The 25,473-nt window shown below is 37.8% G+C and overlaps 1 protein-coding gene across 3 annotated transcripts in view; it reads right to left on the bottom strand.

Moving 5' to 3' along the window:
- TENM1 (teneurin transmembrane protein 1) overlaps positions 1-25,473 on the bottom strand; it is a 535,869-nt gene that overhangs the window by 457,196 nt on the left and 53,200 nt on the right. For all 3 annotated transcript variants that reach the window (XM_040628223.1, XM_040628229.1, XM_040628232.1), the window contains exons 2-3: positions 9,155-9,415; positions 7,437-7,493 (exon numbers count right to left, since the gene is read on the bottom strand). In XM_040628223.1, the coding sequence (XP_040484157.1) occupies positions 7,437-7,493; positions 9,155-9,415 (318 nt within the window). The remainder of the gene's footprint in view (positions 1-7,436; positions 7,494-9,154; positions 9,416-25,473) is intronic.

Here is a 25,473-nt window from a genome sequence, read left to right as displayed (position 1 = left end):
CTAATTCTGTAAGCACATTAACTCATTTTGGCTTCTTTCACATTACTTAATGTACTAAAGAAGTGGTTAAACAATATATCAAGATCAATTACAAAGACTAATAAATAATTCTAATTTATTTTAATGTCTACATTATTCGTATTATATTTAACTTCTTTTACATTCAGGTTTGATTTCATGTAAATATATCTGTGATGCATACCACATGTATACATACCAGACATTTAGATTTATTATTTGTATATAGATACTTAGATTCTAATTCAAAGTTAAAATAAATTTTCAAGCAGTTTGCTTTTAGAACTGGGGACATTATATGTACTGTATGGTGACTAACATAATATAATAAAAAATATTATTATGAAAAAAAAAGAACTGGGGACATTATAATGTTGTTGATAACTATATCTGCTTCTACACCAAATACATTCTACAACTATATCTACGTCTGCTTCCATAAGTCAAAAGTATAGATGATTGAATTTGACCACTTAAAAAATAAAGCTCTACATCTACACTCACAGACACATCTTATGAACCTATTTCAAAAGGCAAATGATAAACTAAGAAACATGCATAATATGTGACACCAATGATTTTTAACCTTAATATATGAAGTGGTCTTGAAAAATAGTAAGAAATATAAAAATTCAAATAGAAAAATGGGTGAAGGATGTCAAGAGACAATTCAGAACCAAAGAAATGCAAATGATCCATTAACATATAAAAAGATACCCAAGCTCCCTCATAAATAAAATGCAAAATAATAGCATAAAAAGATACCATATTTCATCTAGCAGATTGGGTATTAGAAATCTTTTTCACCATTGTCAGTGTTAATAAGGATATGGGAAAACAGGTGCATTAGAAGGAAGATAAATTGGTTGTTTAAAGGGGAAATTTAGTAATATCTATAAAAAATGCTCAAAGTACATATCCTTGACCCACCATTTCCACTTCTACGAAATTATCCAACAGGTGTGCAAAAAGATGTGTACAAAGATGTTAAATGCAGCACCGTTTTTAGTAACAAAGCGCTGGAAATCTACATGTCCACAAATAAGGGAACTGACTAAAAAAATGAAAAAAATGATACAGAAACAGAATACTACACAACCATTAAAAAGAGTGAGACAGATCTATAAATTACAAATATGGGAGAATGTCCAAGATATAATATTAACTAGAAGACGTTATTAGACTTTCTATAGTATATTCTCCCATTTGTACACGTACAGAACATTCAGGGAATGATAAATAATACACTGTTAACACTGGTTACCTGTCAAGAGTGGCATCTGAAGGGTAAGAGGGAGAAGCATTTTTCACTTTAAACCTGTTTTTACTGTTTTAATTTTTAAACCATCAGCTGATAGTACTTCAACACTAAAAAAAAAATACTAGTTAAAATAACCTACAGAAAAAGAAAAAAAAGCTTGTTATATCTAACTTTATAATGGCATGAATTTCAATAACATCAAAATTGTTTTCAATTGTAAGAGTATCACAGTCACCACAGAAGTGTCTCACCCACACATAAAGTAATCTCAATGACTTACACACTTCCTCTGATCGTGTAACATCTCCAAAGGAGCCATTACAAAGTCAACTGCACTGTCTTATACATGCCTAATGGGTCCAACAGAGCCATTAGGATGTCAGTTATATGGCAGGGCTCCTGCCAAAGCTATTACCAAGTCATTGCATTGTTTCACACACTTCCTTTGACATTCAGATGGTTCCCGAGGAACTGTTATCATTGCTATGGAAGTGTCCTGTATAACTTACATTACCAGGGGAAAACAAAAAAGCAAAGGAAAGAAATGTAAAACAAACAAACAAATTCCCTCCATTAAATGCACATGAATGGCCCTACACGGTCAAATATCAGAAGGAATGACTCCTCATTTGGGTATAACTATTACATGTCATTCAAGAAACCCAGGTGTTAGGCTAGCTATTTTTTCACAACTCCTGCTGTTCTGATGAAGCAATTTAGGGTCTGAGAACACCATATGCATGGCTGTGATGGTATGGTGTTTATTGGTAGCACATGGTATATTACCAGGTTTCTGTGGTATGCAGTACAGAAACAACAGGGAGTAGTACTAATGGATTTTTTGGCTATTATGGGATTATATCAGGTAATCCCTTACCTGTAAAGTTCCTGAGCAGCATATAGGGAGCTCAGCTGCCCAACAATTGTGGAAATCAACAGGGCTTCTAGGTAGTTGAAATCCCAGCTCTACCTTAAGGGGCTACTACAATGACAATAGGAAAACAATGGTACAAATGAATCCTCAGCCAGGTCTGAAGCACTTCATTGAATTTCTTCTCATAGTCTTCTATACTTGGCAGAACAAGATTGTTGGCTGCTGAAATGGTGTATTATTGAAGGTAAGACAAGTGCATGGCATTTTACCCAGATGGAAATGAGGAGAAGTAGGCTGGACCCTGCTAGCTAGAGTTTCCTGGGATACCAGATGTTTCAGAAGTCACATGGCAGGTCTGGCTAATCCTTGCCAAGAGAGCCTTCGCCTGGTACCACCTACCCCACAAGTCGCGCAGGATAAATTCTTGCTAAGTGATAGAAAACCTCCACAACTAACACTGACTGCGCATTTAACATATGACAGGTACATTGTGAAGAGCAATATATTCATTTTCTCATTTAATCCTCACACACACAAAAACTGCATAGGCAATATCTCCACTTGACAGACAAGGAAACTGAGGCTTGGAAAGCTTTAGGTACCTGTTCAAGGACACACAGCAGGTAAATGGCTGAACCAGGGCACAAACCTAGGTGCACCTTATACCATAGACCCTGTTCTTAACCACACACTCTATAGAGAGCACGGTTTATTTAGATTGCATTAATAGAACCATTTTTACTGTGATAAATGGTTTGAGATCACTTGCATTCTCGTAGCAAGCTGCACGTATCTTTATCACAGTACTAACTGGATTGTATTAAAATTAGCTCCTTCTCCTCTCTAATAGATCTCTCTGGGTATATGTGCCCACTTGGCTCTGACTGCCCTGCATTGAGAATTGCTCCAAGAACCCTATGGGTGGGTTCCCACAAAGCAACATTTGTATTACTGACCTCACTCCCTAGGTGTAGCTGATGGGACCAGTGGTAGTTATCTGACTCAAGCTGGAAAAATTATTCTGTCTCCTTGGAATTTAGAAATGGCACTGAAAAATATCAGGTTAATTTCAACTTCTTTCCTGAACAGCAGAAATATAAACTGAGGAATTATATGAGGTTTTAGGTGTGTCTTGAAAATGGAGATTTAGAGAAAGTCAACCTGCAGAGGCAGGACCGAAGGAACTGGATTCAGAAGCAAGAGGCAAAGTCCAGGCAACTCTTCTGATCCAACTCCTTCCTGCTGTCCAGCCACTCTCTTGCCCTGGTCCCGTGAAGCATTCTCATGTCCTTTTAAATAAATGTGGTTTTTTGTTTAAGCTATCTCAAGTTGGTTTCTATTCCCTGCAATAACAGTAATAAATAATAATGAATAATCCTAACTAACAGGGCATCAATCCCTCCCACTAGACTGCACGTTCTTTGAGATTGGGGATTGTATACTGGTCATCTTTTATATATCCCCAGTCTCCAGTACAGAGCTTAGCAGCGAGCAGGTGCTCAACAAATATGGCTTGCCTAGAAATATCATTATAAACAAAAATATAGCTATAAATAATTTCTTTGTGAATTACAGATCTTCATGGACTTACAATGGGGTTATGGCCTGATAAACCCATCGAAAATGCATGTAGAACACCTGACCTACTGAACATCATAGCTTAGCCTAACTTGAGCTTGCTCAGAACACTCACATTAGCCTACTGTTGGGCAGAATCATCTCGAACAAAGCCTTTATAATAAAGTGTTGAATAACTCACATAATTTATTGGCTACTCTACTGAGAGTAAAAAAAACAGCATGGTCGTATGGGTGCAGAATGGGTGTAAGTGAATTGGCCGTTTACCTTTGTGATCACATGGCTGACTGGGGGCTGGGGCTGCCATTGCCCAGCATCATGAGAGGATTGTACTGCATACCCCTACTCCAGGAAAAGATCAAAATTCAAGTTCAAAGTACAGTTACTACTGAATGAGTACTACTTTCTCACACCATAAGGTCCAAAGCAATGTAAATCGAACCATCGTAAGTCGGGGACCATCTATATACTTTATTAGTTACAGGTTCAAAATGCTTTTTCTCTGTTTCTTCCATTTAGCTTCTTGATACGCAATTTTATTTTCACTTTTTATAATCCAGCTGTTTCATTTAGGCCGTTTGTGAAAAACACATTCTTGGAAATTGATTATCCAAATGTAGCTGCCCATATAGCTTCTTCCTCCAGTCTGAGGTGAGGGCGAATGTAATTACGAGGGGTACCCTAGTCGCTGAGGCCGATGCTCAAGCAGGACTGCCGAACCCTCCTAAGAAATGCCCACTGGATCACCTGTCAGAGGCAGGTGTATTAGAGAACCAGAGGTTTGACCCACTAGCATTTCTATCCTCGTAAGATCAGAGAAGGGCTATAAAAATATATTGCCTCTCAGTTTTAATTTTTTCCTCAGAGCAATGTTGGTAGTAAGGTGAAATGGGAATGGTGAAGGGCTAAAATGAATAAAGAAGTATGGTTGATAGCAAAGTGTCCTGCTCACAGGCCTCAGGATGAAGCTAACTTGAGTAAATCTGCATTTTTCCTAAACAGACCATTAAGCATCAATAGACAACAAAAGGTTTACTTAGGACAAATTTGAGGGAATGGAAACAAACTCCATTAGTGTTCTGATTGCCCTATGAAAGCTAAGAAATCTGGATTCCCTTCTGTTACCCAATGTTCTCCCTCCCCTTTGCTTCAGGCGGCTCAGTCCAAGCGTTTCAGTGCTAAAATGGATGGCTATTGATTTTAATCCTTCATAGGTTATAGCATGTCGGAGACTTAAATTCAATTAAGAGTAACCAAATAGAGTTTATGAAGAAAATGAGAAAAAATAAATATTTTGAAAGGCTTAACCAATTAATGAAATGAAAGAAACAAGTCCTTATAGACATGATTTTGGAAATGTAAGTAGGAAATCCAAGTCATAATCTAGGATGGACAGAATTGAAAGCATCCTTGAAATCATGTCTCGGAAATCTTTCCCAGTTGAATAATTCACCCAAATTAACGATTTCCCCTATCTTCACTTTTCTCCCACATTTATAGGAGTGAGGCTTGTATGATCCCAGCTGATCTATGATATTGTGCCCACTGCCTCATCAATAATCTCAAAATCAGAATGTATAGAAAGACAGAAACAAAAGAAAGTGTCACTGACACTAACTGAGGCACAGGGATGGGGTAGGCATAGAGTCTGAGACAGCAAAATATATAAATCCTGAAAATTTTACACCGTTTTACTCTTTTCAAATATAGTATATACAAAGTCAGATTAGTGAAAAAGATGCCCTGCTAGGCCTCCTTTCATGAATGGATGAGATCAATGGGAAATAAATAGCAACATTTGCACACAAACATTAAGTTCCATTCATTGAAAATAACTATTTCTTCAAATTAACATGCTTTTAGAAAAACCATTTATACTCTCATCTTCACTCAAAGCTCCTCTGTGAGAACCTAGGGAAATGCTGAAGACCACTCAGGCCTGGTTATCACTGATTGAAAATTTATAGACTCAAGTTGGTGAAATCATACTACAGGTCATAAATTAAGACTCCAAACTGCATACTCTTTATTGAAAATTACTAGTAGGGGTCAGAGTAAGACGTACAGAACTCTCGCCAATAAGGGAAAAGTTGTTTAAGTTCACATTATATGCGAGTCAAGGAAGGAAAGAAATGGCTGTTTGGAAAATCATCCATTGCACTTAGTTAGCTGGTTTCTGAATTGCTGTTTCAACTCTCCCTCCTATGTAAAATCTGGGTAACAAGAGAACCTATTTCGCAGAGTGATCAGAGGATGACAGGAGACAAAGATACTAAAAGTGTTGTTTGGAAATTGTGAAGTGCGGATCAGTAATAATAGTGAACATTCAAATTGTACTCATGTATTACAAATATTATTCTAAATCGCTACATACATTAATTTACTCAATCGTCACAAAATCCTTATGGTAGACATTAATATTATCCTTATTTTACAGATGATGAAATTCGGGCACAGAACCTTTATATAACTTTCCCAAGGTCACACAGCTGGGACTTAAACCTAGGTTGTCTGGCTCCACAGTCCAAGCTTATAATCACTATGCTCTACTGCCTCTCAAAAGTTGAAATCATTCTTGGAGGTACATATTGGGCCAACAGAGTCTTACAGTAAGGATGAGTTTTTAGCAGACTGGATCATCAGTTTTCCTTGGCAGCCCAGCCCAATTTTGTGATACCCTATCCAGTTTCTAAAATAAACCATAAGGAAAATAAACCTACAAGGAAAAGAAAGGATGCTTGTCCTTTACTCCTCCATCTTCCAACTCTGTCTCGGTAAAAAGTATTACATGATCAAGGTAGACAGATGGTTGATTAGACTGAGGGCCAAATGAAACTGAAGAGTTTCATTCTTGAAAGTCCCTAAATATCCAAGAAATAAGGCATAGTAATACAGTAGAGTGGCTCACCCCAGTGAGCAGTTCTCACAGTAGGGTAGGGGATGAAAATGTGCATTTTGATAAAGCTCATTCTGATATATCTTTCCTCTGATCCCTTCCCCCGGCTACCTTCCAATTTTGAGTCATTGCCCTATAGTCAGACGTGAGGATCCCCTCACTCTGAGAGTTTGATTTTCATGAAAGTCACTTAAAATATTGCAAAGCCTAATAAGCGCAATGAAGACAAAAATAAAAAGGGCACCAATATCCCCTCACTGAAAAATGATACAGTATAAACAAAGGTTTACAGAGAAGAAAGAACAACATTTCTTTCATTGAAGGTATTATTTATAATTGATGACATGGATAGAGCGGGATTCTAAACCCAAGCCGGAGCATCTGAAGGAGAAGACCAAAGCCATTTGCTAGGAGGTGTTGTAAAGTTATGACAATATCTGAATTAAATGAACGACTAGAGCCATGCAAAAAATCATAGATAACATAGGAAATCATGAAGCCAAACCCAACCCAATTTGATTTAAAATCTATACCTCCATGCTAAATCAATGTTTCCCTATCCCACCTCAGATCTTGTCTTGTCCTTGTCTCCAGCTCCTGCCTCGCCTCTTCTTCACTACCAACATACACACATGAAGTCTTCCAGAGGAAAGCAAATCAATAAGCAGCCAATGAACTCATCTTTGACAGGTTAAATAACCAGCCCTGTGTGCTGTTTTTCAGGGGGGCAGGGTTCCACTTTGTGGGGTGGGTGTCAGGGATGGGGTGAGGTAAAAATAATCGGTGGTCAAATATTTGGAAACACCTACCTTGAGTAGACCCAGCTTGAGCCTCCATGTCACAACAAACAGGAGAGAATTTAAAGCCTGTAATATCAAACATTTTATGAATTAATCCTTATCCAACTCATCTGGGATTCCTCAATCTTTAACCCCTACCTTTCACCCGGTAGTATTTAACAGAGTCAATGAAATATGATTCATATACCATAATGTTCACCTTCTTAAAATGTATAATTCAGTGATTTTTAGTATTTTCACAGAGTTATGCAACCACCACCAATATATTATTCCAGAATTATTTCATTACCTCAAAAGAAACCCCATATCTAGGGTCTTGTGGAAGTGGAAGAATGGTGGAAACCCATGGAGAAACTTCTTCTATTTTAATGTTTCAATGCAGCGAACTGGCTATACAACTTCGTATGTCAGGAGTGACATGAGGGACACCGAGAAGTCTCGGCAATGCAGAGATCATCTAACAGCCCTTCTCACATGAATTTGGTCATTGTTTTTTCTGTTTCACAGCTGAATCCCAGAAAACTCTAGAGACCAGTACTAGGTCTTATAACTTCCATCCTAACGCTCTCTCACTTACATGACTATGCATACACAGATCATCTATGTTCCCTTCTCATTTCCATAATTAGCCTCCTATGCTCTTGGCCAAAGCCAGCAATACATACATACACACATGAAAATAAACTAAAAAAAAATAAAACACATCAAGACCACATGGATACTTGGTGATATTACAAAATGTCATGGCCTCTCATTAAGGAAATGATATTCTAACTAGCGGGCAAACAGTCATTCTTGATTATAATAGCATTGTGGCCAGGGTCCCCTCTGGGCTGAACCAGGCAGAGGAGGACAGAACAGAAAAAGCTGTAGGTATAGGGCGGTTGGCTACCTCTCTGCCACCTGAGAAAATACTAATTAGCCACTGCTAACAGAGCAGGCCTGTGGTCGCAGTAATGGGACCTATGAAGTTTAGACAAACAGAATGATGAAGAGCCCAGATTAATGTGTTTAATAAGCATTAATGTGCTTTTTATGAAAGGATTCTGTCCTTCAGTAGGGACAGAGGAACAGAAGTAAAATAAATTAACCTCTTCCCAACAAATCAAAAAGACAAACTTTTCTGTTTCTAAAAGTTGTAAGAAAAGAATATATAATTGCAATTTATGATACTGGTATTATTACTTACTGTCGGGCAAATGGCTGAAGTTAATTTACTTTCTGGGTTTTTTTTAATCGTTTCAGTCTAACCTGGTTAATTTGAATCTGCCTGTACACTTGCCAGGTTAATCTGAATTAAAATAGAAAGCACATACAGAACATGCTTGCTATACAGTCATTCATCTCATTGTTCATATATTGATATAAAGCCGAAATACAGGAAATGAGTACTTTCTATAATAAATACCACTAGTAGTACACTGGAAAATAAAGATGAGAATAAAAGGTGAGTAATCAATAAGACATGCACAATACCGCTGATGACATGAGATTATTTCCCTTGGGGGATCACCAGAAATGAAAAGCATTTCACGCAGTTATAAATAAATGTGTCTATTTGCCAGATACTTGGGTACATACCTTGTCCATGGGAACCCACTAACCTGCATTCCTCACCTGCATATTACATGAAAGATAAGCAGACACAGGGAAGGAAAACAAATCTCAAAGGCTAAAAACCGCATCTTCTCTGGGGTTTACTCAAACAGTATAGATAGTTCTATTACCATTCTCCCCATCCGACTTCCTTTCATGGTCCGTGTCAGTCAAGGACAGCGCAGAGTTGGCCCGGCTGGACAAACAGGAGCTATGCTCTGATTTCATCCCCCGTATCCACATTCTCAGAGCATGGTCAGGTGAGGCCGCACCTTCGGTCTCCGTGTCCACATCAGAGCCCATCTCTAGCTGGTAGCCATGCCGAGAAACACTGTGCATGTCTGTCTGGTAGCCAGAGCACAGAGTGTGAGGAGTTTCACAGAATTCCATCTCTAAGAAGAAACGAAGTTCAGAGAAGAAGTTTAGAAATAGGAAGAAAGACCCGATAAAATCCTACTTCTTGTCCTTATGCCCCCCTCTCCCTCCTTGCTAGTAATTATGTGTTTTTGCAAACTTAGAATTCTGGCCTTTTTATTTATGGTAGCTAGGATTCTGTGCTTATTTTGCACTTCTGTGGCTTAAAATTATGCTCCTGTTGATTCTTACAAGGCTCAGGAAAAAGCATGCCCAAAATAGCTTTATAGCTACAATTTTAGGTTGCACAAAATGTAATGAAATAGGCGAGTGCAGAGGAGTATAAAGTGTAGAAAGCTGTCCTTTAAAAGATATTTCTCTTCTAGGAAGAATATATATGATCTGTAGAGCACACCTATGCCTAAAATATTAAAATTATTGGCTTTCCTAAGTATTTCATACACATTAGGGTTAAGAATAAATAATTCAATGTGAAAAGTCTGGGGAAAAACATTACATATTTAAACATATTTCTCTAAAGTATGTTTCCCAAAACACATTAGCCTAACCACTGAAACTATGAGTGCTTAATATCATTATTTCCCATTGTCTCCAAAGGAGTTTGAGGCCTACCTGGGGCTAATTATTCTGTTTCATTCATTCTTTCAACAAATACATAAAAAATATTCAATTGTACAGTACACCCAGCAGGGCTTCACGGTTTGGATTCCTCCCACCCTTTCCCCCCAAGTCTTAGATCCTTATGATGCTTAGGATCTTAGAGATGATGTAATGAATCCCCTCCTTTTACAGTTGAGCAAAATAAGGTCCAGAGATTAGGTGTCATTTGTCTATTGCCCATGTCAGGTAGCAACAGACCCCGTCTTCCTAAAACACCCATCTGGGCATGGTTTCTGTTAGACACCAGCGAAGCCCCATCCACTTACTGCATGAATATCAGGCATTCAGTCTTATAGTCAATTTTGCATTCAATTATGGCAAGGTGTCAAAAAGGGGAAAAGATGCTTTAACGGTCCCTAATAAGTTAATGAAAAATGACCACATGCCAAGATATATCATCTGAAATGCCCATGTAATACTTAGATAAGGTAATCCGGGGATGTTGTACACTATATAGGATTTTCTCAGACTGACATCAGAAACAGGGTATGTCATTTGGCCAGGAAGAAGCTTAACTGAGTGCATCTAATCCTTAACACATATCAATAAAATGCAAACCCCAGGGGCGCCTGGGTGGCACAGCGGTTAAGCGTCTGCCTTCGGCTCAGGGCGTGATCCTGGCGATCTGGGATCTAGCCCCACATCAGGCTCTTCTGCTATGAGCCTGCTTCTTCCTCTCCCACTCCCCCTGCTTGTGTTCCCTCTCTCGTTGGCTGTCTCTATCTCTGTCGAATAAATAAATAAAATCTTTAAAAAAAAAAAAACCCTAAAGTGAATTTAATTCTTTGAATACAGAAAGTGCTAGAATTTAGATAGACCATACACTAGAAGAGTACAGAATATGTGTTTTAAAAATAGCTATTTTTGTGACATATTTTGTGACATATAATTGTCATAAAAGGGTTTAAAGAATCAACTCTTAATGCTTATTTAATACCCATTAGGTGCTCAGCACTGTGCTCTAAGAAACAGATATTGTGGGCAGAGAAGGCTACTATAATGTATCAGGATAATTCAATTATAAATTAATTTTTTTAAGGTTACAAGTCACTGCTAAGCACATTACTTATTATTTCTGTGCTGCATGTCACTAAGAGTAATTCTGTTTTTCACAAAAATGTGTCTAAATTCCAAAGGAGTAATGTTTTAAAAATAGGCATGGTTTCCACCTGTCAAACATATAACCTCAAGAAACTGTGCTTCTCCTTGACATAAGGCTAAAAGTAAAAATCCATTTTGCCCAATATAAATCTTAGTGATCTAGAATATTGTGATCAGTTAATATTCATGCCTTTTAATTTCACAATGTTTCATTATCCAATCCTACTGTGCAATTGTTGCTACAGCAACCTGTTCGTGAACCTGTCAGCTTGAAGCTGCAGGAAAGGAATTTTTTATAGGCTTGCATTCACAACTTCCTTTACTCCCCTAGACCAATGCTTCCCAAACTTCAGCACGCTTCAGAATCACCTGGAAGGCTTGTTAAAACACAGATTACTATGCCTGCCCTCGAGGAAGGCTGGAGAATCTGCAATTCTAACAAGTTCCCAGGTAAGGCCTACGCTCCTGGCCCAGGGACCACACCTCGAAAACTCCATCCCCCGATACTTCCTGAAGTCAGTGGGAGCTAGGAAAAGGGGAGAAGTGAGAGAATAACCCTACTGGGGCATTACCAAAGATTCTGCAGCAACCAGCTGTAATTCTATTTGGAGACACAAGGAAGAAAGTGTTTGAATTGAATTGCTATGAAGTGTCCCCATTTATTTTCCATGGAATCAGGGCACTAATTAGGAAATTTACTTTCAAAAGCACAGACTGCATTTATTTTCACTCATTCAATGGCACTGAGCTGTTATTTTCCAAAGATTACAATATGAGCATCTGAGTCATGGTAAAGACATTCACTGGAAAAGGATGAGCAAATAAAAATAAATACACAGCCAATTTGACATTCTGTGTAATAAAATACTAGATATGGTTAAGAAATAAAGATCACTGGCAAATGTAAGAAGAATGCCTTTACGTTAAAGAGATTTATTTCCCATTCAAAAAGAAATCTGAACACGGATTTGTTCCCTTCTAAGGAAATGTGGTGTAATATGATCAAAAAAATTGCATAAGATTTCTATTGGAACCACAGTCTGATCTGAATACAAAGATTAAACCACAAATTCTCTAATTAAATACAACCAAAGTACACTTCCCTTGTTGATACATAATTAGAAAAAGTAACAATCCAGTAAGCTATCAGTTGCTTTTTAAATGTTTAAACAAAAATAAAAGGAGAGAAAGAAAAAGTTTCCCTTACAGTAAATGATGTTAACACTTCCCTTTCTTGAAATCAACATTACCACTGTGGATTATTTCCTTAAATACACAAAAGTCTTGGTGGTGTTCAAAATTCCCATAGGATGCATTTTCTATAAAGCACTTACAATGCACCTTAAGTGGTTGTTTTTAGCCTTGCACATATAACCTTGTTACCTAAAATACTACATATTCCCTAGAGAAGATGAAGTTCAATTGGATTTATTATAGGTCTAGTCTTACCAAAAAGCTAACCATAAGAGAAATGAAAGTACAATCTTAGGATATCTAAGATTTAAATGGATAGACTGGTACCATGAGAAATTACAATTCAGGAATGAACAGATACAGATGTTGCCAAGTGAATGAAGTACTTGGGGCTTCACAAACATGTTTTTAAAGTTTATTATAAGGAAAACCTATTTTGCAGTCTTGTAAGAGACAAAATGAGAGCAAATCAATACAGTTGAAATCCAATTTTTAAAAGGAGAGAAAGATCTGAATATGCCTCGCAAAAAGAAGCATACAAATAACCAATAAGCAAGTGAAAAGATGCTCCACATCATTAGTCATCAGGAAAATGTAAACTAAAACTGCAATGAGATATCACTACAGCCCTAACCACAATGGCTAAAGAACTTCTGACCACACCAAGTGTTGACAAGGGTGTGGAGCAACTATATACATTGCTAGTGAGAAAGTAATATGGTGCAACCACTTTGGAAAACAATTTGCCAGTTTCCTAAAAAGGTAAAGCAATCCTTAACAGGAGAGCAATGCACTCCTGGATACCTATTCTAAAGAAATGAAAACTTTGTCCAAACAAAATTATACACAAGGTTGTTCGTAAGCTTTATTCATAACAGCTAAAAAGAAGACACAACCCAAGTGTCCACGAGGAGCGGAAAGGATAACTACCTGTGGTAGACCTACACACACAGGATGTATAGAATACTACTCAGTCCTAAAAATGAATGAATTATTGATACGTGCCAAGATGCATGGACCTCAAAATAATTATGCTGTGGGAAAGAAGACCAACAACATGTATACATGTATGTTTCCCTTTAAATAAAATTCTAGAAAATGCAAACGCATCTCCAGTGACAAAGAATAGATCAGCGGTGCCCAACGGAGAGAGTGAGAGGGAAGTATAGGACAAAGGCACGCAAGGAAACAGCTGGGATGATCTACATGTCTGTTCTTTTGATTGTGATGATAGTTTCACATGTGTATACATGCCAAAGTTTATGAGTTGTACATTTTAAATGTGTGTAGTTTATTATACTTGAATTATACCTCTATAAAAAATTTTTTAGTGGATTTTATACTACCAGGAAATAGGACGGTGAGGAGACTGGAGAATCAGTCGATTTTCATAGGTGGAGCCACAGGTCTCGAGTTAGAAGCAGGCCCTACTCTTTTCCTCCTCATGGAACTAAGTACATGTAACATGAATGAAAAAGTAGTCAAAATGCTATCTTGCTTTTTACCTAAGCTAACAAGCAATCAAGGCTCACTGATGCATGATTTCTCAGTGATTCTCTAGGGAGCACTTTTTTCCTGGGAACATAACAGTTGAAAGCTAATTTTAGGAGGGAAACGAAGAGTGACACTGATCACTGATGAACTTTCAGCATCTGAAAGAACACTCTGTAGTTTGGGGATCATGAGACTAAGTCGAGTGGATCTGGCACAAAGGATCACTTTAGGCCACTATTAATGCTAATAATATATATTTTTTAAATGCTATGAAGTGTCCAGTAAAATGAACTATTGAAATTTCTCTCTGAATCTAGGGATTGATCTTCACGTATTCAGCCTGGAGAAGCCATTTATCAAAACTTGAAAGGGAAAGTCATGTTATCTATATCAGCATTTTTCTACAAACGCCATTTTTGAGTTTGATAAGCTCAAGACTTTATTTTCCTTAAAATTCCATCCATTCAAACTTCCTCTAAAAAGGGAGCTTTAAGGCATCACACTCCAAATAAATAACTGGAGGTTGAAAAGCATGATTAATCTTAACCCATGACGCGAGTGATTTGTGATATAACTTCTAAAGAGTGTCGTCCATTTCCAAAGTAAGGAAAAGGGAGGGGAATAAAATTATTAGTTCTGCTGTGACTCATAAGAAGCCTTATGGACTACATGCAAAAGCAGGTGTTTTTAATTAGCCATGCTGTTTTTGGATAAGTCACTTAACATCTTGGGGCCTCAGTTTCCTCACTTGTAAAATATTCAGGTCCACCTGGAAATCAATCTCTGGGTAACTCCCTTGCTCTAAAATTCTGTAATTATAACTTGACCCTGTTATTTCAAAATGTGGAATGATTAATATTTACAAATGGGGAAAGAATGAGTGGTTTTATAAATCAAGGTGCTATTCACAGTTCTACTGTGACGGATAATCATATGCATTAGCTAAATAAGATCTTGTGTCATGATTACAAGTCTTGCAATATTACAGTATTGATACAGCTTAGGTATCCATTGTGAATTGCAAGATTAGTGATAGAGTATGTAAAATACGTAATGTAAAAAAAATCAACTGAGTAAATAATTATTCATCAAACATAAAATTGTCAGTTTATAAACATGGCTATTGCAAACAGTACTCTATAGCATAATGAATAAAAAGTCACACAATTAAAAAGTATCACTGACCCACTAATAATTCATTACTGGCTCTAGGAAAAATATAATGAGTTATTACAATCTTAAGCAAGAGAAAGAAGGAAGGAAGGAAGGAAGGAAGGGAAAGAAGTGAGCAACACCGGAAAGAACACAAATAATTTTCACTACTGGGTACCATTTTGTATTTCTCAGTGTACTGGGTTTGAAAATAAAATGTTATCAAATTGTCAAACAAATGAGTTCATGTAAGTTTACTTAAACACAGCTCCACTGAACACCCACTCAATTTCAAGTCAAGAAAACAAAACAAAATAGACTTCTCTGATTTCTCTTAGTCTTAGAAAATTAGCCCAATTTAATTTCCTCTTCTCTTACTTCATGAAAAAGCTCAATCGAATGCAAACTCTACTAGGCACTGAGCAGGGTGAGTTAACAGGACAACGTCATGTCCTTTGGCAAGTTCCACAGAGAGCTTTGTTAAGCGTCCAAATGACAACAAAGTAATAAAGGCGCACCACCCAGACTTGACCTTTATTTTTCTGCTGAGGGCTTATCAGTGTTTTCTGGGGCACAGCAGTGAGAGATGGAGTGTTCCCACACGTACATCTGGAGCCTGTGGTTATCAGAGGACTTAAAGAAAACAGCAAAGCTTCCTAAGCCTAATCTCCCCCCTCATGGTTTCAAATGTACCCATTATCTCAGTACTCAGGACCTACCAATTATGCCTTATTTAATTTTCAAGATTTCTCCATCTGTCAGTACAGTGACAAGTGCAGCAAAAAATGTGGGCACAGTTAAAAGCCTGAAGTAGAAATGTTCATGCTTTGTGACCAATACTGGCTAACTGGAGCCAACCCAGAAAATAGTTAACAGACCATGTTAATGCCAAAAAGGATGCTCTCAAGAGTACACTAAGTTGCAAATCTGTAAAAATGGTTCGAACCAGAGAAGGATACAGAATTGTAACAGAAAGTCAAAAGGAAGGGAGATGAGGTAGGGACCTGGAAGAAATCAACAGGGACTCCAATCATATTTAGAGAGACAGGAGCATATCCTTCAGCAGTCTTAGAAGGAAAGACATTTGATACGTAAAGAAGCAACTTCTGCCTATTTTCTTGAACTAATATTCACGTCGGTGCAGGCCCCAGTTCGAGTGTACTCACAGAAGATGGGCGAACTCGCTCTGACGCTAACACACAGCAGGGCCCACCACAATGAAAAACGTAATGCTTGCTCTACAGCCTTCGAAACAAGAGTCTGGCAAAATAATCAGGGGCTAGAAAAGATGGTGGGAGGTCCTGGACTTCAACAGAAATTTAGATCAATGAGAGCCTGTGCATGTTCCCTTTATTTCAACATTTCGAATGAGACAGACACTTCCTGGCCTAAATGAGAAATTTTCAGGGCTACTGAACACTGAAAATGCATGGTGCTCAATGGCCCTAAAAATTTCTCATTTCTTACTTTTGTTGGTCCAATTTTCTGACTGTTCATAATACTCTGGAGCCTGAATTCTTATTGACCACTGTGGTCTTCTAGGTATACGTTTGCATTTTCATTACGTTCACGAAACGTGGGAAGCTGTTTGTTTAATGCGTGTGTGCATGTGAATTTGAAACGGCATTAATCTGCAGCACAAGTCCACTTACAGAAGCCAGACGTGTGAGCTAAAGAGTTAAGTAACCACAAAAAACACTTGTGAGTGCTTCAAACCATACTTAGAAAAGCAAACAATGTGACTTCTGTAACATTCTACACTAATCTGTAAGCATTTATTTTGTGATGAATGAGTAAAGATACCAAGATAGAACTGTGCATGGAGTCGCTGTTTGGATACACTCTGCTCTCTTAGGGGATTCTTCTTACCATCTTTCAAAGATGCCCCATTTTCCGTCGCCTGTGTATCTCTGGACGTACTGTGCCGACCTCCTGCAATACCTTCACAAAGAATTCTCCAACTCCCCCCTCCCCTCTCCCAATAATCTTCCCCTCATCCACAGCATTTCTAATCTTTACTATATATTTTTATACCTGACTGTATACTTCTTTTTTCTCTACATGTGTATCATCTGTATTACCTACTAAATCAGACCTCCAGATCCTACGGTGTTTTCTAAACTTTTGCTATCTCTCAAAATCAAATGAGATAATTTCCACAAAGCATTGTATGATTTATTAAGGACTACATAAATACAACGTAGTTTTGTCATCCCCTCAGGCCCTAGAATAATTCTAGTCAAGGACTGGTCATTAAATACCAAAGTTTTAAAGTCACTAGTTAACAGGAAAGCACTCTTGAAAGGATTAAATTCGTGAATACAATTCCAGTGCATATGAGATGGTTTTGCTTACCATAAAACAATGCCTACTAATGCAAATTGAAAAATTGCTATTTTGGTAAATCAGCGATGCATTTCAAATGATAGATGCTCCACAAATTTGCCAAGAAGAGAGAGACAGCAGCCCACTGGCTGTGGATTCAGGAAAAACAATTTATAGCAGTATCAGACTAATGGAGAACACGTTCTCTCTATTGTCTTCTGACTGAAATGTATCACAAAGGAAGCTGCCCTCACTATATTGTTTGGCTTAATGAATTGGGAAATGACTCCCTATTAAAATTCTTCAAAATATATCCCAGGGTATAGAACTGGGAAGCTTCTTAGAACCAGTCTAAAAATCTTGGTAAAGACAATCTCTCAGCTAGCTTGAATGGAAACTTCTTTCATCCTTCTCATCCATCAGTTTCATCCTATTTACCAGACAGAAATAACCATCTTAGCAAATCGGGAGAGTGTCCTGGAGTAAGTAGGTGGCTCCTCGGAGAGACTGTTTTCATGAAATGATTTTTTCAGGAATATAAAAGAAGAAACTCTCCAAATGGGCAAAGGTTGTGGAAAGAACTCTTAGGACACTCATCAGGGACTTCTGAATGTGAATTCTATGTATGGCAAAATGCTGAATTCTAGAGAATTTAAAACCTTAAAACATTAAATTCTTGACTTCCAATCAAGATAGAATGACAAGGACCAAATTTATTCTCCTACCTGAAACAGTAACAACAAAAACCAGATAAAATGTAGGAAATGACTGTGTTTTACACATTGGGCAACAAGGGACAGTGATTCCCGAGATAGGGGAAACACATGAGATGAGCCCTACGGTTGCCTCAGTTTACTGTCTGCAAAGAATTTCCAAGCCTCAGCACAGGGAGGGAAAACATAGGTGGATCCCAGCAGTCTCTCTGAGTTGAAGAGATGGATCTGATAGTCCGGGAAAGCCAAGACAACTAGAGTTTGCAGCAGAGTACCAAACAGGAGAGAGCTGCATAGAAAGAAAACTCCAGAGACCTGCAGAGCTCCCCCCGCTCCAAGCCCCCAACAGTCACTGAAGTCCTGAATGGCACAAGCATGGAAGAAAACCACCTGACACTAGACAACGAACCACCTGAAAGGATTAAAGGAAGCAACTCTGAATCTGAAACAGGGCTAGAAATAGTCCCTGTTCTCAACAACCAGAGTGAAAAAATATCATAATTCATGGGCATTGAGCACATTCCAATAAACCCACTGTGAGTTGAAAATACTGGAAGTCAAAACTGCATGTAATAAACCTAACCAACTGAACATCATAGCTTCACCTAGCCTACCTTCAGTGTGCTCGGAACACTCACAGGAGTCTATAGTTGGGCGAAATCATCTAACACAAAGTCTGTTTTATAATAAAGTGTTGAGTATCTCATGTAATTGATTGAGTACTGTACCAAAAGTGAAAAGCAGAACGACTGTATGGGTGCAGAATGGTTGTCCGTGTACTAGTCGTTGACCCTCGTGATTGCATGGCTGCCTGGGAGCTCTGGCTCAGCATCATGAAAGAGCTTCGTATCCCTTATCAGTAGCCTGAGAAAAGATCAAAATTCAAAATTCCAAGTACCATTTCTACTGAATGCGTATTATATTCACACCATCATAAATGGAAGAATTGTAAGTTGAGCCATGGTATGTAAGCCATTTATGTAAAATGCAAACTAATCTCTAGCGACAGAAAACAGATCAGTGGGTGCCTGGGAGTGGGGTGGATAGGGAGTGGGAGAAAAGCATTATAAAGGGCAAGAGGAAACTTTTGGGAGGTGATAGATATGGTCACTATAACGACTCTAGTGATATTTTCATGGGTCTTTACATTTATCAAAATTTACCAAATTGCACACTACCAATATGCACATATTATTGTATATTATACCTTGATGAGCAAGTTTAGAACATAGAAGAGGAAAGAAGAATGTTTTCTGCTCGTTTAATTTAAATGTCCCAGTTGAACACTGGGAACAATGGAACAAAGTAATGTGATTGATAATACTAAAAACTCAATCTGTGTTCAGAAACTGCCACGAATGAAGGAAATGACAGATGAATTTCTCTTGACTTGTCTGCCATTTTGCCTTCACTCCAGTGGAGTCACAAGGGCTTCAATTCTGGACACTGAAATTCCAAAATGCTTAGATCATTATAAACTAATATGTACACATGATCAACAAATTAGGTTTGATCCTAATGTGACACGAAGGATTCCTGGGCCAGTCTGGGCTGAGCAATAAAGTACCATGACAAAGCAGCTAGTCTCCATACCAGTGACACACATTTGCCATTCCCACCTAGCAAGCTACTTGCCTTTGTTTTCTTCGATAGCTAGAGATTTCTCTCAAGATCCTGGCTAATCATTCTGACTGAAGGCATGTCATTTGTTTCAAAGAAGACTAAGAGGAGAGGATCTGGTTAACTTAGTGCAAATGCAGCCCTACTCTTTAAACAACTCTCTAAATCTACCTCTCAACAATGAGAGGTTAATGATATTCCCTTTGTTTACCACTAATTTCTGCAAAAGCTCTTTAGTAGCATATATATACATACACATACATATATAGTCAATGGCTGCATAGGTTATTATATAGAGACAGTAACATAGTGGTCAAACACTCTAGTAATCTGGGTCACTGTTGACCTCATTCTGAAGTACAGTTGTTCTAAAATGATAGAATTATTTTTGAGACTGTGATTACATTATAGTCCTACCAGTACAAACTTATATTTAGAAAGAAAGGTCATTCTCTATTTACTGTAGAAACTGGGAAATTAATCTACCTCAGTTACCAGGAAATTCATCCATAACTCACAAAGTACAAGGTTTTAGACTAAACCACTTGGACTACTAGTTCCCATTTCAAAGCACACATTGTCCAGTCCTAGGGCACAAGTGGTTGGAGGTCAAGCTACCAAGGAACATGCAGTTTTACACATTAAAAAAAAAAAAAGAAAGAACATCCAAACATGAATTTAGCATCTTCTACGCACCAGGCCCCAAAACATTAATTATTTGATTTAATCCTTACAGTATGCCTTGTGAGAAAGGCTATTATTTTTTTGAAGATTTATTTAGTTATTTGAGAGAGAGAGAGAAAGCAAGTGGGGGGGGCAGAGGGAGAGAGAGAATCTTAAGCAGATTGTGTGCTGAGTGCAGAGCCCAATGTGGGGCTCGATCGCATGACCCTGAGATCAAGACATGAGCTGAATCCAAGAGTCGGTCACTTTACTTACTGAGCCACCCAGGTGCCCCCAGAAAGGTTATTATTATACCTATTTTTCAAAAAAAAAAAGGCAGCTGAGGATCAAAGAGAGATTAAGTAAACTGTCCAAGACCACACAGATACCAACTGGCAAAATGAACTCAGAACAATTTTAACAGAATCCTAATCACCTTATACAGCCTATGAAGTTATGAGTAGTAATTCAAATTCACAGTCTAGTTCTCATTTGTGCAATGTGTGTGTGACTGGTGCAAGAACTTCCTGCTTCTCGCCTCCCAGGTCTCATTCAGCCCGCTGCTGTTTCCATCTGGACTTTCACAGCCGCCAGCCGCCAAAATACTTTGGGGGACATGGCAGCTGGGAGACAGTGGGCATTTCCTTTGTCACTGACAGTATAAACAAAGAGACCCTTAAACTGTGCATATATTAGCTCATTGTTCTTGTAGGAGTTTAATGTATTTTTATACCTCCTTTTGAAGTATTATTCCACTTGGTACTAATTCTTATGGATTCACTTAACCAGCATCATGTCACTTTGACTCACTGAAAATAACAGTGATATTTTAGAGCATATTCTCTGTTTCCAGACAACACAAACAACATCTGTGTCTACAGGCGGACAAATAAAAGAAAACGTTGGCCTCTCCTGTGTTTAGCTCCCTGGCTCACAGCAGCTGCCTTGAGGAGAGTTTTGAAATTATTTAACAACATTAACAAAGATGAGATGAATATTATTCATTGGGAATTGTGTGTTGGAGTATTACTTCAGCACATTACCACCCAGCCAGAGGAGACAATTGGATCAAAATTGGGGGCATTTCCTGTTTACAAGGTAGCGTTATCATCTCAGGCTAAATAGATTGAGCCTAAATCTGTGATCTACACAAAGAATTTTACATGTATCACAGCATTCGGAGAAAGCCTTTGAGTTGAAAATATTCTACCGTTTCTGATTAAATGTTGAGGAAGAGTTTTATTTTAAATTTATCAAGGAGGTATGAAATTAGATAAAAGCATGCTTCTCTTTAGCGATCATTTAGTGCTTAATACTGCAGTTGAGTTCCACAAACTGCGTTTTTCAAAATCTCTTAAAGCTAGAAAGCAAATACAAACAGCAAAAATAGCATTAGAGCTTTTGAATTGGAAACTCATATGGCCCAATTCCTTATCCACATTGCTCGAAACATTTAACCCAAACAAGCAAATGAACATTTCAGGCACTTAAGAAACAATGGACAATTTATATACATGCATGCAATCATGCTTGTTTTACAGATTTTAGAAGTATTTGCAGGTCAGATAATGTATGAGGATTGCTCAAGGACATTAATGATACACAGGACCGATGCAACACAAGTCTACACAATGCCTGAACAGTTGTCTCCACTCAATCCCCAAATCATCATCCTGGGGGATGAAGCACTCCAAAGAAAGAGCCAACCAGAGATGTGATGTTACACTGACAAAACATCTGTTTGGCTGGACATTTCACTTTGGACACAGTTACTGGCTTTCACTAGTTCCAAGGTTTGTCTTAAACATGATTCTAAGGTAAGTCCGTTCCTCCTGTCCATTCACTTGTCCTTTAGCCTCTCCCACTCCCCATACCTGACGGCATCCAGTATTTTAATTTCCATACTTTCACTTCCTTATCTAGAACCCTCTCACCATTTATTTATTTATTCTCCCTTTCTTGTTCAAATGTTCCTTTTTTCAGCCAATTGCCTCAAAGCACAGCCCTGTGCTAGCAAATCTGATAAATCTAAGCTAGGTTTAGTACACTTGCCCTTCCCAGACCCATGCCAAATTACATAGTATCATTTTTAATAGGACACTTCCATCCTTCCTTTTCACACACTCAGTTTAGAAGTGACTCAACTAGTACCTGTTAAGCACCTACTGTGTGATATGCACTATGGTAGGATCCAGGCAGAAGAGAACAAGGGGGAAAAAAGACCTATTCTCTGCCTTTGAAGGACTGACAATCTAGTGCACACTTCGAAATGATGACAAGACAAGGGAGTAAATGCCATGAAAAATTTGTATGTAAAGGGCGATGGATTGCAGGGGAAGTGAGGGACTCATCCAGCCTGGAAGATGAGAATGGCTTCAGAGAACAGATGATACTTTGCACTGCATCTTAAAGAATGAATATGCCTCTGGTGGTAAATATGCCTTTCACCATCTTGAAAAGGTGGTAAAAGCATTTCTGGCAGAGAGAAGCTCTGTGTTAAAAGGCAAAGATCCATGCAAGGGAATGGTGAATTCAAAGAATAGCAAATAATTCCCTGTGTTTATACTACGGTATATGGGTAGAGGAGCCAGTTTGCAAAGGGCCTTACATGCCATGCTAAGGAACTGGGACTTACTTGTTTCAAATTTTGTCCCATGCTGCTTACTGTTCCTATATGTAAGGACTGCAGAAGCATTCACTTACACACAACCAAATTTTAAGAATTTTTCAGAAATCTACAAAGTAGCCTGGAAATTCTAGAGCTCTGAGTTTTAATCCAGAATATAAACAAATTCATTTTTAAGCAGATATTTATAAGCCATGTAATGTGGCAGGCACTATTCCAAGTACCAGAGAAAAAGCAATGAACAAAACAAAGATCCCTGACATCATGGAGCTCATATTCTAGTTGGAATAAATTTGTAATAATGGAGGTTAGACCAAACTCAGCATCAGAATCACACAGATTTTTATCTGTATATTAATTTGTGTATGATTATCTGTGTATTTCATCTGGGTATTAATTCAGGGTCCTGCCAGAGGCTTCCTTAAACCTTGAGTATATGAAAGCAGTAACACCCAGGAATTTAGTTTCTTGTAACAAGTGAAATTTACTATGTAAAAATGATGTCTCCTGTGCATCCTCCACTAGGGAAGTTGAGGACCCTGGGAAGTGATGCTAAAATATGCTGCATTTGGCCCTTATATATGCATTCACTTTGCTTCCCAGAAGATTTCTGGCTAAATACTTGGGAGCTGAAAATAATCTTGAGGGTAGGGGAGAGAGGGAGGGCAGCCTTCAGTGATTGGGCCTTGCTCGGAGGGACGAAAAGAAAAACTGAATTACTCCACAATTGAATCTATAAAATTATAAGCATATCACTGTTCCACTTCATGATATATAATCAATAAATAAAAGTCCACTCTGAATAGGGTGTCCTACATAAATGCCAAATAATATTTGCTCTAAGAATTTCAAGTCTGGGCAGAGTTACTTAAAACAGTCCATTTGTGAACAGTTTAATTTTAGCATTAGGCTAAAATTATAGAAAGATAACTTTCATTCATCTAGGAAATCAGTTTTATTTCTTAACCTACATAAAATTCAAATGGGCCTTAGGAGAGGAGTGAAAAGAAAACTAACTGGAAAGGCCATTTTGAATTCTAATTATTCACATATGAAATTGAAATACATATTATCTACCAGTATATTAAAAATACTGCTAGATTCCAAGGCCCCATTTCAATAAAAAGCCCTTAACAATAAGAATTAGTAGAATAATTTAAGTATAAAGGACTCATAGGTAAGGTATGTAAAAGTTGGAAGAATATTTATCATAACTTTTTTTTCTTACTGCTACTCGTCATTTAAAAGATATACTGGATTTTTATAAGTAGAAGTACCAACTTAATCTATTATATACTTCCCAATGTGATTCCATAAATAAATATTTCTTTAATACAAATAAAGAAAAAAAAGTCCACACTCCCAAGGCTTTTCATGTTAAAAAAGAAATATCTTAGTTCTCTTAGCAAGGTGACAGAAAGCTACTTAGTGCTCAGATACATTCGTGTAGGGTGACGAGTGTGCAATTAAAGCAACTGGACCAAGTAATTTACTAAAAGTACCCCTTACTAGTTTGAAGAGTTAATATGCTTCTCTCCTAGAAAATGAATGATTTCTTCTTACTTGTCAGCAACATAATGACCAATACACGGCCCACACCACGAGAAATGGGTCTTCTTAATAAAAATGATGAATAGGTACCTATGTATGTAATATATCCATCCACATGTGCACACAACTCCTACATTGTGATTTCCAGCCACACCTTAATTTATGCTTTGTAAAACACAAGAAACAAACTGGCTCCACTAGAATGTCTCTAAAACCAGGGGCAAAAGTCCAGCCAGAGATAAAGAAGACAAGTTGATGGCTGATTTCAGAACTAGAGAATGACAAGAAATCCTACTATAGAAAAAAGTATGGAAGAGCAGGCATGTGCTTTTAATGAATCTTGTTTTCACTAATTTGTCACCTTTCCCTAGCTGCTGGATGTCATAGTAAATTATGGTACCTTCTGATCTGAATAATAATAATAATAAAAATAATAATAATAAACTATGAGAATAGTTATTATTATTCTAATGCTTACTAAGTGCCAAAAACTATGCTATGTACTTTTCATACATTATGCATTTAATCCTCATAATTATGCACGTAATCCTCACAATAACTCTCCGAGGCAGGTATTAATATTATTCTAAATCAACTATTAAGGAGGCAGTTAAGCTACTACTATGGCCACCATTGCTAGTAAGAGGTGAAGTCAAAATTCAAATCCCAGTCATCTGTATTTAACACCTTTTGTTTCTAACTACTACTTAGTAGCAGAAAGGATATGCATTCACTTTGTTACAGGTAAAATGAACTCTTACTCTATGTATAACTGGTGGTGGCAGTGAGGGATAGCCTAATCTAACATGGTCTCAAATTACAAAAAGCTAAATTTCTGGGGTGCCTGGGTGGCTCAATTGGTTAAACATCTGACTCTTGATCTCAGCTCAGGTCTTGATATCAGGGGCATGAGTTCAAGCCACGCACTGGGCTCCACACTGGATGTGGAGCCTACTTAAAAAAAACCCACTAATTT

This window comes from Ursus maritimus, assembly GCF_017311325.1.
Source record: "Ursus maritimus isolate PB19 chromosome X unlocalized genomic scaffold, ASM1731132v1 scaffold_X1, whole genome shotgun sequence".
NCBI lineage: Eukaryota > Metazoa > Chordata > Mammalia > Carnivora > Ursidae > Ursus > Ursus maritimus.
The sequence above is the reverse complement of the archived record's forward strand: the minus strand, read 5'-3'. Positions and strand labels throughout refer to the sequence as shown.